A 10261-nucleotide genomic window follows, 5' to 3' on the forward strand; every position below is an offset into this window, starting at 1 on the left:
GAGCAGCTGCTCGGGGTCATTCCAGCATGGGACAGGCCAGGTAGCCCCCTATCCCAAAGTCCCCTTGCAGCTGTTTTTCAGGTGTTTGTCCCTTGAGCAGTGGGGTTCACGGCAGCATCGCCTCACCCATTTTGCTGTCCCATTTAACAACATTTTTGGGAATTAGGAGCAGTGGGCAGGAGCTTGTGGGAGTGGTACCCTGCAGGGGCATGGGTCATTTTGAGGAACGTGCATCGTGTCTGCATGGGGAGAGGCCGAGGGGACAGAGGGAGGGAAGTTCATTTCTGTGGAAAAGGCAAGAGAAGGAGCCAGACACGGGAAGAGCTGTGGGCAGGAACGTGTCCCCACAGCCCAGCAGTCCCACGCATGGCAAGTCCTCATGGAGCCTCTCGGCAGAGGGCTCAGCACCCAAGTATGGAGCTGTGGATTGAGGCGAGGTGTCTCTCACCTCTTCGTGTCATCGTGGCTGGGAGGATGTTCTTGTGTGTACAGCGTGGAAAATATTTGTCCTCTGGGTGGGTCCATCTGGGCAACCGATTGCCTGCTGTGACCCTGAAGCCACCAGGAGACGAAGCAGCCACGGCTTTGCTCTGTTACAAGGGTGACAACCAGAACCTATTTGAGCACAACCACATCTGGACTCAGGCTTGGCCTTGCAGACACCCGTTTGTGGTCCTGCCCCTGTCTGCAAGCCACGGGAGCTGGGCTGCACAAGTCCCTGAATGTCTCTGATGAGAAGGGTGGACGAGCGTCCTGCTGAAAGCCCGGTGCTTTTAGCAGCTTTCTTTTCTTGCCTGCTAGTAACTTCCCATTCAAAGCAAGCTCCAGGACGGGGGAGCTGAGGCTGTTGAGCATGCAGAGCCCAGGAGGATGGTGGGGAGAGGGGCACAAGGCTCTTTTCTTGGGCCTTGTGGGGTCGGGCAGTGGCAAAGCTTTCAGCTGTGGGGAAGAGGGGGAGCGGAGAGGTGGGACAGGAGGAAGGTCAAGCATGAGGTGGCTAGTGAGATCCAGGAGCTTTCAAGCAAGGTGGGCTTAGGGGTCGGCATGCAGAGGGCTGTGGACACACACGGCGTCTGTCTCGCTGGGGAGGCCGCAGGACAGGGAGCGCTGCATGGCCCGGCAGCCCAGGGGCCCGTCCTCGGCGGCCACCGGGAGCTGCGGGCCCTGGGTGGCGCCAGATCTGCCGTCAGAGCAGAGCAGGACGCTGGAGTCTGCCTCGCACTTGGTGGTGCGGCTGTAGTAGGGCTCCATGACGTGCCGGAGCTCCAGCGGCACGCTGAGCGGCAGCACCTCGGCCTTGATCACTGCACCCAGGTGGTCCTCGGAGGAGGACGCCCGGAGGCTCTCGGAGCGGCTCATCTTGATCAGCAAGTCGATGGTTTTGTTCTCGGCCTCCAGGAGGCAGCTCGGCAGCCCCTCCTCATCTCCAGCATCACCCGTGGCTGTGCATTTGGTGAGGGTGCCCTGGTCTTTGCCGTGGAGCTTCTCGCTGGCCAGGCCCATATTGCATGGCTCCTTCTTGGCCTGCTGGCCCTTCTCCGGACCCTCGGAGGATCTCTTCACCGAGAGGTCCAGAGGCCCCTCGTGGGGTTTGGTGGCTTTCTCCAGTGCCTGGTGGATGTGGTAGAGCTCCCTTCGGATTTTGACTAGCTGGTCCCTCAGCTCTTTTTGCCCGGGAGTGTCCTCCTTCGCCAGATCAGACAGTTTCTTCTCCACCTCTTGGTACTCCTCTAAGGTTTTGGACAGGTCCCCGATAAGCACGGTCGTAGCCTCAGAGTCTGTCACGGTGGCAGAAGTCTCTTGTGGTCTGCTCTGCTTGCAGAGGCTGGGGTCTGGGCCAGCACCCCCCAAGGGCAGGACTTCAGAGTCGTTGCCCCTCTCCGGTTCCTCAGGCCAGCCTGCAAGGACATCCGTGTGCCAGTGATCCAGGACCCTGGGGATGTGGCCGGTGTTGGCCCTTGAACCACTGCAGGGGAGAAATGGATACGGTCACTAGGGAGGGCACTTGGAGGGGGATCTCTGCAGCCAGCCTGAGAACAGGGAAGAGGCAGGTGGAGACAGAAAAGCACGGAGAGCTTCTCCAGGGAAGGTTCCTCTGGGTGCCAAAAGCTGTGGTTTTGACCGTGACATTTTTCTTGGAGCCACAGCTGGACGTGCACAATCAGGGGAGGAACTGAAATTTTGTTAAAAGGAGCTGTGCACATTTCTAGCCCCGGGTAAAAGGAAATGTTTGGAAGCGTGACCCTCCCTCTGGGCTTTGAAACCAGAAGGCAAATCAAAGGAATGCAAATGTGGATGTTTAAAAATAGTCAACAATTGTTCCAGCAACTGTGGGACGCTTGGGGACCCCAGAGGAGATTCCCTGGTGCCTGGGGAGAGCAGGTCCACACTGCACAGACCCCACATAGCTTCTGGCTCCGTATGAGATGGGGAAAGCAAGGGGCAGCAAGGCGTGACACAGCCCAGGTGCCTGGACACACCTGAAGGCTGTTCAGGTCCTGGAGGGCTGAAAGCCTTGCCGTGGGTGGGAGCTGGCTGGCTGCTGGCTGGACCACCAGCATGGAGTGTGCTGAGCCCTTGGAGACTCACTGCATGGTCTAGAGGCAAGGGGTGGATCGGGGATACAGCAGGGTACGGAGGTGGTGCTTAGGGCCAGCCAGATGTAAGGAAGAGGCAGAAATCAGACACCTTACCTGCTCTGGTAGCTGAGTTTTCCAGGCGTCAGCATTTCAGGTCCTATCAAATCCAGATCACTGGAGGTAAGCTTCCTCTTCAGGTTGTTGCCCGCGGGGCTGCTGGTCTCCAGACAGGTCACTGCTGGCAACTCTGCCTTCCGGACGGCGCTGGGGACAAAAGTGCCGTCCTTCATCCCTGCCAGATTTTGGTAGATGTCAGTGGCCGGCTTTTTGCGTAGGTTGTTGAGGCCCAAGTCTGTGTTGCTCTCCTTCTCTTGGGACAGCCACTTCTCCTCTTCTTCCTGCCCCAGCATGGCTCCGTGGCTGAGCTCGGAGGCGGCCTCCTCCCTGCCGCTTTTGGGCCAAGGAAAAGTCGTTTTCAGAACCGGGACCTTCAGCAGCCCCGCTTTGGTTGGCTCACTGGGAGGTTTGGGCTGGGGAGGTGTGGGCAGGACGGAGCCCACCAGCTGCTGGGCCTCCGGCTTGCTGGAGGACATTTTGCCTTCGGTGGAGCTGAAGGTGTGCTCAAAGAGCAGGGGGTAGTAGAAGCGGGGCAGGAAGGCTGAGCGCTCGGGGCTCTGCAGGGGCTGGAAGTGGGAGGTGTGCGGGTGCATCAGCTGGGCCGTGGAGGCCAGGAAGGGCAGCTGAGCCAGGTGTGGGTGAGTGGTCGCGCTGTTGGCCACGGTGGGGCTCAGGTAGGAGAAGAGACTGGGGTTCAGCGGGTAGTTAATACCCAGCAGCGAGAGGTTGAGGCCCTGAGGTTCGTGGTAGTCACTGTACGCTGGAGGGGGGTAGCAAGGGATGATGTTGCTGTCAGTACAAGGTGGGGAGACCTCAGGTGTGTTCCTTCTTTGCCCATTTGCCACCAGTTTCCACTGCTCCATGAGGATCCCACTGCTTGCCAGGCATTTCTTTGGCACTTTGCAATGCTTTGGCTTAGCTTCTAGGTCTGGGGAGGCCATTTCCCTGCTTTTCATGACATGGTTCTTGAGGGAGAAGACATCCGTGATGATGAAGTCGGGCTCCACCTCCTTGCAAGGTTTGTCTCGCTTGTTCTTGAAACCAAAGACCAAAGTGTTCACTTCTGGTTCAGCTGGGTCACCTTGGCAACCCGCCTCTTCGTTTTTCTCCTTCTTCTCCCCCGCATCCATCTGCCTCAAGAGGCCAGCCACATCCTCCTCCTCCTCCTGGAACGGGCCGCCTTCTTCACCAGCCCCTTCAGCAGGCAGGATCTCCACGCCTGGCATCTGCTTCTCCTCGTGGCCATCCCTGCCAGGGGGCTGCTTGCTCCTCCCCGACCCTCCCAATGTGGCCGAGGAGTCGCAGGTCTCCGGCTCGTCCCGGTGCCCACGCAGCCGGGTGGCCTCGGTGGCATGCAGGAGCCGCAGCTCGGGGTGGAGCAGGTTGCCCTTCTTGTAGGGCCAGTCGGACTCGATGAGGAGGGAGAGGGAGTTCTTGCACAGGCTGTACTTCATGTGGTTGTAGAGGTGGGACTTCTCCATGCAGGTGAAGGGGCACTGGAAACACTTGTAGTTGTACGGCTTGCCCCATGGCCTCGGGATGTAGTGGGGCTTTTTTGGCTTCCTTTCCTTGTGCTTGTAGACAGAGGTCAGCTTGCAGCCCACGTCATCCTTGGACATGGTAGTGGGTACCTGGAGGCAGCTCCTGGTGAGAATGGAGGGGCTCAGCGCCTGAATCTCCCTGCACCTCCCCGGGGACTGCTGTGTGCCCTGGAAGGAGACAACGTGGGATCTGGTGAGCTGTGCAGCCTTGCCAAGTCCTGCCCGTGCACAGACGTTGTCAGAGAGGATGGTCAGACAGACAGACCTGCTGGGGAGAGGCAGACGGACTGACTTTAACCTGACATTGCTGCTGGATATGGACAGCCCCATCTCCAGATTGCCGAAGGCACCTGGGGCCATGCAGAGAAACAAGCTGGGACACTGGGGACAGCGTGGTCTGAGCCCAAGGGAGGCCCAAGGCAGGGCAGCCAGGACCAGAGCGGCCAGGGCAGGTTCAGGCGGCCGCTCCAAGCTGCCATGGGCACTTGTCCCCACCAGACTGGTGTGCACCCAGCCCAGCCCAGCCATAGCCTGGCTGCAGCACCCGAGGGCTGATTCAAGGTTGCAGAGTCCCGGGTATCCTTAGCATCCACAGGCACCCTCTGCTCATGGGCCCTCCTCATGCCCTGTGCCCCCAGGGACAGTGCCACCAGCCCTGCACTCAGGTGGTGGCTGTGCTGGGCTGGAGGATGCTCTCACGTGCTGGGGGCTCCTCCACGTTCTGCTCATCACCAGGACCAGCTGGCATCACCACCCACCTCTTACATGGAGCACAGCAAGAGCATTTGTAGGCCAGGATAGGGAAGACCTGCGGAGGACCCTTCCCACTCTCATACTGAGATCTGTCATCAGGCATCCTGCCTGCAGTGGGGACAGGGGGCAGGGAATGGGACTTGGGGACAGCACTGCATGCCCACTGTGCCAGTTGGAAGCTGACCCTGCCACTGAGAAAAAAAAATCCCTGTGCCATGAACCCATGTCCCCTACTTTGATTGGAACCTGTTGAAGCTCACAGGGGAGCAGCGGGTACAGAACTGGCCCATCTCAGCAGGATGTGCAGGCAGCGCTCAGGGCCTCCTGCCTGGGGGGGTCACCAACATGGGCAATAGCCCCCCAGCACGCCCAGAGCCCGTGGCTTGTCCTTGAGACCTCGGCCACCTGCGTGTGTCATGGCTGGGAGCTGTGGTAGCCAGGCGAGCAGAAGGGATGTGGAGGTGGCTGAGCAGGATGGGTGCCCTCCATGCAGCCACAGCACCTGGCCACATCCTGCCTGTTCTCCCCAGCATCACTCCTGGCTCCAGCCACCAAGCTCCGTGCAGCCTCGCGGGCCCTGGGCTGGGCTGTACCCTGTCCCCCCTCCCCATCAGAGGGCGAGAAACACGGAGCAGCCGAGTGGGAGCCGTGCCTCGTGCCGCACGTTTGCAGGTCAGTTGAACAAACACTTGCTGTTTATACACCAGAGGCAGATTAAATCTTTCCTGGGAGACTGGAACTGCTTGTTCCGTTCCTGTACACTTGGTCTTTCTCCTCCAACCCTGCTGCGGGATCCGTTCCCCCTGTATCTGGTGCTGTGGGGACAGCACGGAGCATGGGGACAGGGAGATGTGGCCACCCCCACTCCCAGCACAACGGAGAGGAATGGAAAGGGGGGAGCAGAGAAGATGGGGATGGGGTGGGAAAATGCCCCGCTTGAGAGCCAGGGGTCGGGGAAGAAGGCTCGGGTGCAGTGCAGGCATCCCCAGAGCTGGATCAGGCCCTGCGGAGCCGGGAGCCAGGCGTTGTGGCTCCTGGTTGCTGAGCAGTTCCCGCACCAGCAGATCTTCGTGGTCTGCTGAGTCTCGCTCTGCCACAACGCATTATTTCCAGTGGGCTGTCAGCTGCGGCCGTGCGGGGCCGTGCCTGGGGGCAGCGCGCGGCAGGGACTGTGCACCTGTGCCTGGGAATTGCAGCATCCCTGCTCTCCTCCCCGGGATGCGGGGAGGGGGGCACGGTCAGATGGAAGGAGTGGAGGGGCAAGGGGAAAAGAAAGAGATGGAGAAACAAAGGGAGCGAAGAAGGGAGAGATGCTCAGGAAAGAGATACGCAGTCTCTGGTGCTCCAGCGCTTTAAAAAATCTCAGACCCAGCCTGAGCTGCAGGGTTATAAGCGATCCATGCAACATTAAGGACAGCTGGAGTGGATCTCATCAACAGCCCACCCGGCTCATGCCTCTAATAACAACTGAAACAGATGCCCAGGATGTAGGGCAAGCATCTACAGTACTGCTCCAATTTTCCCCAAACCTCAGCCACCGCAGCTCATCCCCAGGGCAGACACGGTGCTTCTGGGGCACCCGCTGGTGACCCTCCATGAAACTACAGGGGCTTCTCTTGAAGCCTCGGGAATGTTGAGCCCCCAAAACATCCCGCAGCAGGGAGTTCCCTGCACACCGTGCTGCTTCCTGAGCTGGTTCCTCCCCCAAGTTCCCTTCGATGTCCCCCAATATTTCGGCTGCAGAAGACAGAGACCGCAGTCCCTGACCTCGTGGGGGGAGTCTGAGGCTTGCCATCACACCCCTGCTTCACCACCTTCTTTCCAGGCTGAAGCTGGACACAGGGCCAGCCGTTGCAGCCCTCTCCCCCCTTACATAGCCATATCCCAGCACCCTGCTCAGGGAAGGGAGAGACAAAAGCACTGCTGAAGTGGAGAGGGCTGCTTCAAAGAGGTCTTCACAGCATGTCCGTCGGAGAAGCCCTGCCACTGAGAACCTGCCCTGACGCCTGTCTTTGCAGACACCTCAGAGCTTTTCTGGCTGGAGCAAGGAGCCCACTCTCAAACTGCTGTCCTCCCTTTGCCCTCAAAGTCCTCCAACGCAGTGCGTAGGCTGCCAGGGAGCCACACCACCATGGAAATTGGTAGCCATCAGCCTTTCCCATAGCACAAGGCAAGGAATAAGAGCCATGGGAGAAGCGCTGAGGGTCCTGTGCTCTCGTGAGCTGGTTCCACCCTGCACAGCTGTCACCCTGTGTGTCAGGGACAACTGCAGGGCAAGACACATCCCCACACATTGGTGTCCAAACCGCTCGTGCTCCAGGGTCTGGGCATCGCCACCACCTCTGTGGTCCCTGCAGGGCAATTTGCCAGCAGCACGTCCTGCAGCAGGGAGCTGGCTGCCCAAATGGTGGTGCTCAGCAGGACGGCACAGCAGCTTTTCTATGGGATGTGCCACTTACCCTGATCCAGCCCCACAAACCGCCCCTTTCCTGCCATTACCCAGAACCCCCCAATTTGGGGCTTCCTGGGGGGTTTTATCCCATTTTCAGCAGTGCCGAGCCTGGAGCTGGAAGAGAGGCTTTGCAGGGAGCGGGTGGCAGCGGGGAGCCGCCGATCAATGCAAACCACTTTCCCTACACTACATGCTTTTGCTGCAGGGGCTACTTGGCTATTAGCGGCTATCGGGTCCTTTTTTGTTTTCATAGCCTGAGGTTGTGTGATTTGAGCTTTTAAGCGTTTATCAGAGGCTGGGGTGAGGGCAATTGGCCATGGCGAAGCAGCAGGCACTCGGACGAGGGGGGAAGCCTCGTGGGGCCCGGGAGCTCCCAACCTCCCTGAACCTCAACCCGTGTGGGGGCTGAGAGCTGAACTGCTCTTGTGTGCCATAAAACAACTGCGTGAGGCCATCCTTTGGGGTCCCTGTGTCAACAGATCTGGGACAATGCCCACCTGGATGTTTGCCTTCCTCCTGCTTGGTCTCCGCTGACAGCACTCATCTCTAAATATTTTTTTCACCTTTTTGCAGCCCAAACGGCTTTACAGGCAAAATGTCCAAACCCAATTGCCTAAAAATCTGGTTGCATTTGGTTCCCAACCTTTAGACTTCCAGCATTTTGGAGGATCTGGCGTTTCTGCTTTGGAAAGCTCATGTCTACGGAGAGCTTTTGGTGAGGGCCACCTGCAGCCCCAAAGCCAGTCCGACCCCAAACACCAGCCCAGACATGTGGTGGCTCCCAGACATGAGGAGTCTCGGTGAGCACTGCTGCCTTCTGGAGTGAGTCCTGCAAGCCCCATGATGAACCTGCTCCCTGCTGCATGCACGAGCCACAGCACTTTTGTGTACACAAGCCTTCCCTACTCCTGGGTCCAAATTTTCTCCTCCCTCTTGTGCCCTTGTTCAAGAAGCATTTCTACATCTCTCACCTCTCCTGAGCTCTCTGCCTCCAGCCTGGCCCCAAAAAGCAGCCGTCTCTCCCTGAGCCTCACTTAGCCTGAAGTCCCCCCGAGGCAACCCCGGCATGCCGTGGAAAGCGGCGTGGTGGCGAGCGTTCAACCAAGCGCCGGTGGGTCAGAGCCTTGTCTGCTGCCCTCCACCCGTGACACGCAGCTCACAGGCTCCAGGAGAGATGAGACGAGGCCGCGAGAGCCTCCAGGCTACTCCCCATAGAGGCGAGCGTGCTCCACCGCAAAAGGCTTTCCTCCCGCAGCCCTCCGTGCCGCAGCCCCCCAGGGCAGGAGGCAGGTCCTGCTGAGGAGATGTAAGTCTGTCTCTCCACATCACATCAGCCACCCGCACGAGCTCGTGTCTGGGCCCCACCGCAGGGTTTCCCTGCTTCTCCCTCCACCTCTGCTTCCACCTGCTCGTGGAGCCCCAGGAGAGCACAGGCACCCCGCCATGGATTTCGTGGCTCAATTGCACACAGAGCTGCAGATGTGAAGACAACATCAGTCTCCAGATGAAAATGTGTGGCTGAGTAGAGGGGAAGTGGCTGTGTGCAAGCCACTAGGGTCAGCAGTGTGGCTGGCACCCAAAGGCGTGCAGAGAAGGTGGTGCCCCCAGCTGGCATGGTGGGCAGGGGACAAGGACAACCATCTGGAGAGGGCTGGAGGGGTTGAGAAGCCCATGAGTCTGGAGAGGAAGGCACTGGCCAGCTCTCCTGTGTCATGCCTGTGATGTGCAGGGCTCCTGGAGGTCAAAACGGCCCCACAGAGTTACCCTGCCTGTTCCCAAGGGCTGGAAGGCTGCTTTGATGCAACCTTCGTGCTTGGTGTGATCCTTGGAAGGTTCCCATAACTTCTTTCATTTTCTGTGACCTCTGAGGTTTCTTTCTCTGCTTACAGGTTTCTTCTTCTCTCGCTGGCCTGATGTGAGGTCTGACAGCCCCATGTTGGTGTCCCACAGCCTGGGACCACCTGCCCTGGGGATGTCCTCGCAGCCTTCCCCCTGGCCCACCTCTGGGGCTGGTGGTCCATCTCTATACTCTTTATGAGCCCGGGTCCCCACAAGGCTGGGGACACAATGCACCCCACCACCTCCCCTGCAGAGCAGTGAGCTCTGTCCTACAACGGGGTGCATTTCATCACCCCTGGACCCTCCAGAAGGCCCCACAACCTTCTGAAACTTCTGTGGTCAAGTCCCTGAGCACCAATACTAAGACACTTTCTCCTCCTTTTCACTTTCCACGTACCCTTGCCCATTTCACTCTCTTTAAATGCACTGGGAATGGGAGGGTAAGAAGTGGAGGAGATCTCCTCCTTCCTTTGCTTTTTCTGGGCTGGCAGAGGGCAGCTCTCACAGTGTCACCTAAGGCACCCCAGAGGTGTCTCCTTGTCGATACAACCCTGCTCACACCCCGTGCTTCAGCCAGCTCTCTCCCACGAAGAACCTGCTGTGCTTGTATGATCTGCTCATGCGTCCTGCTCCCCCGAATCAGTCTCCATTTAACAACCAGAAAATTCACCATATTCCAGCTCAACTCCATGCAATCTCCTTTGAGAACTGGGGCACGAAACCTTCACCCCTCCGCTCGCAGCCCACCTTCTGCCTCGCAGCCCAACTTCCTTCTGCTCCTGCATGCGTCCATTGCTGCACCCTCACCTCCTTTCCCTCTGCTCCAGGAGAGGCTCTCCACGCATGGACATTGCAAGCACTGCCCTCAGCTTTCCCCATCCCAGCCTTTCCGTCCCCATTTGATGCTTCCTGCTCTCTTTAGGATCTTTCCCACCCTCGTGTCATGCATCTGGCTCCACGGCTGCCTCACACCCAGACGT

At 58.9% G+C, this 10261-nt stretch overlaps 1 protein-coding gene across 1 annotated transcript; it reads right to left on the bottom strand.

Annotated features, from left to right (window-relative positions):
- Positions 1–1032: 1032 nt before the first annotated feature.
- PRR35 (proline rich 35) lies at positions 1033–4610 on the bottom strand (the record flags this gene model as incomplete). The annotated part of the gene is made up of 2 exons (XM_084537007.1): positions 2694–4610; positions 1033–1966 (listed from the first exon to the last, which is right to left on the bottom strand). The coding sequence occupies exons 1-2, from the start codon at positions 4595–4597 to the stop codon at positions 1033–1035; spliced, it is 2838 nt and encodes a 945-aa protein (XP_084393133.1). The 5' UTR covers positions 4598–4610.
- Positions 4611–10261: the final 5651 nt, after the last annotated feature.

Source organism: Aythya ferina (genome assembly GCF_964211825.1).
Source record: "Aythya ferina genome assembly, chromosome: 15".
NCBI classification, from domain to species: domain Eukaryota; kingdom Metazoa; phylum Chordata; class Aves; order Anseriformes; family Anatidae; genus Aythya; species Aythya ferina.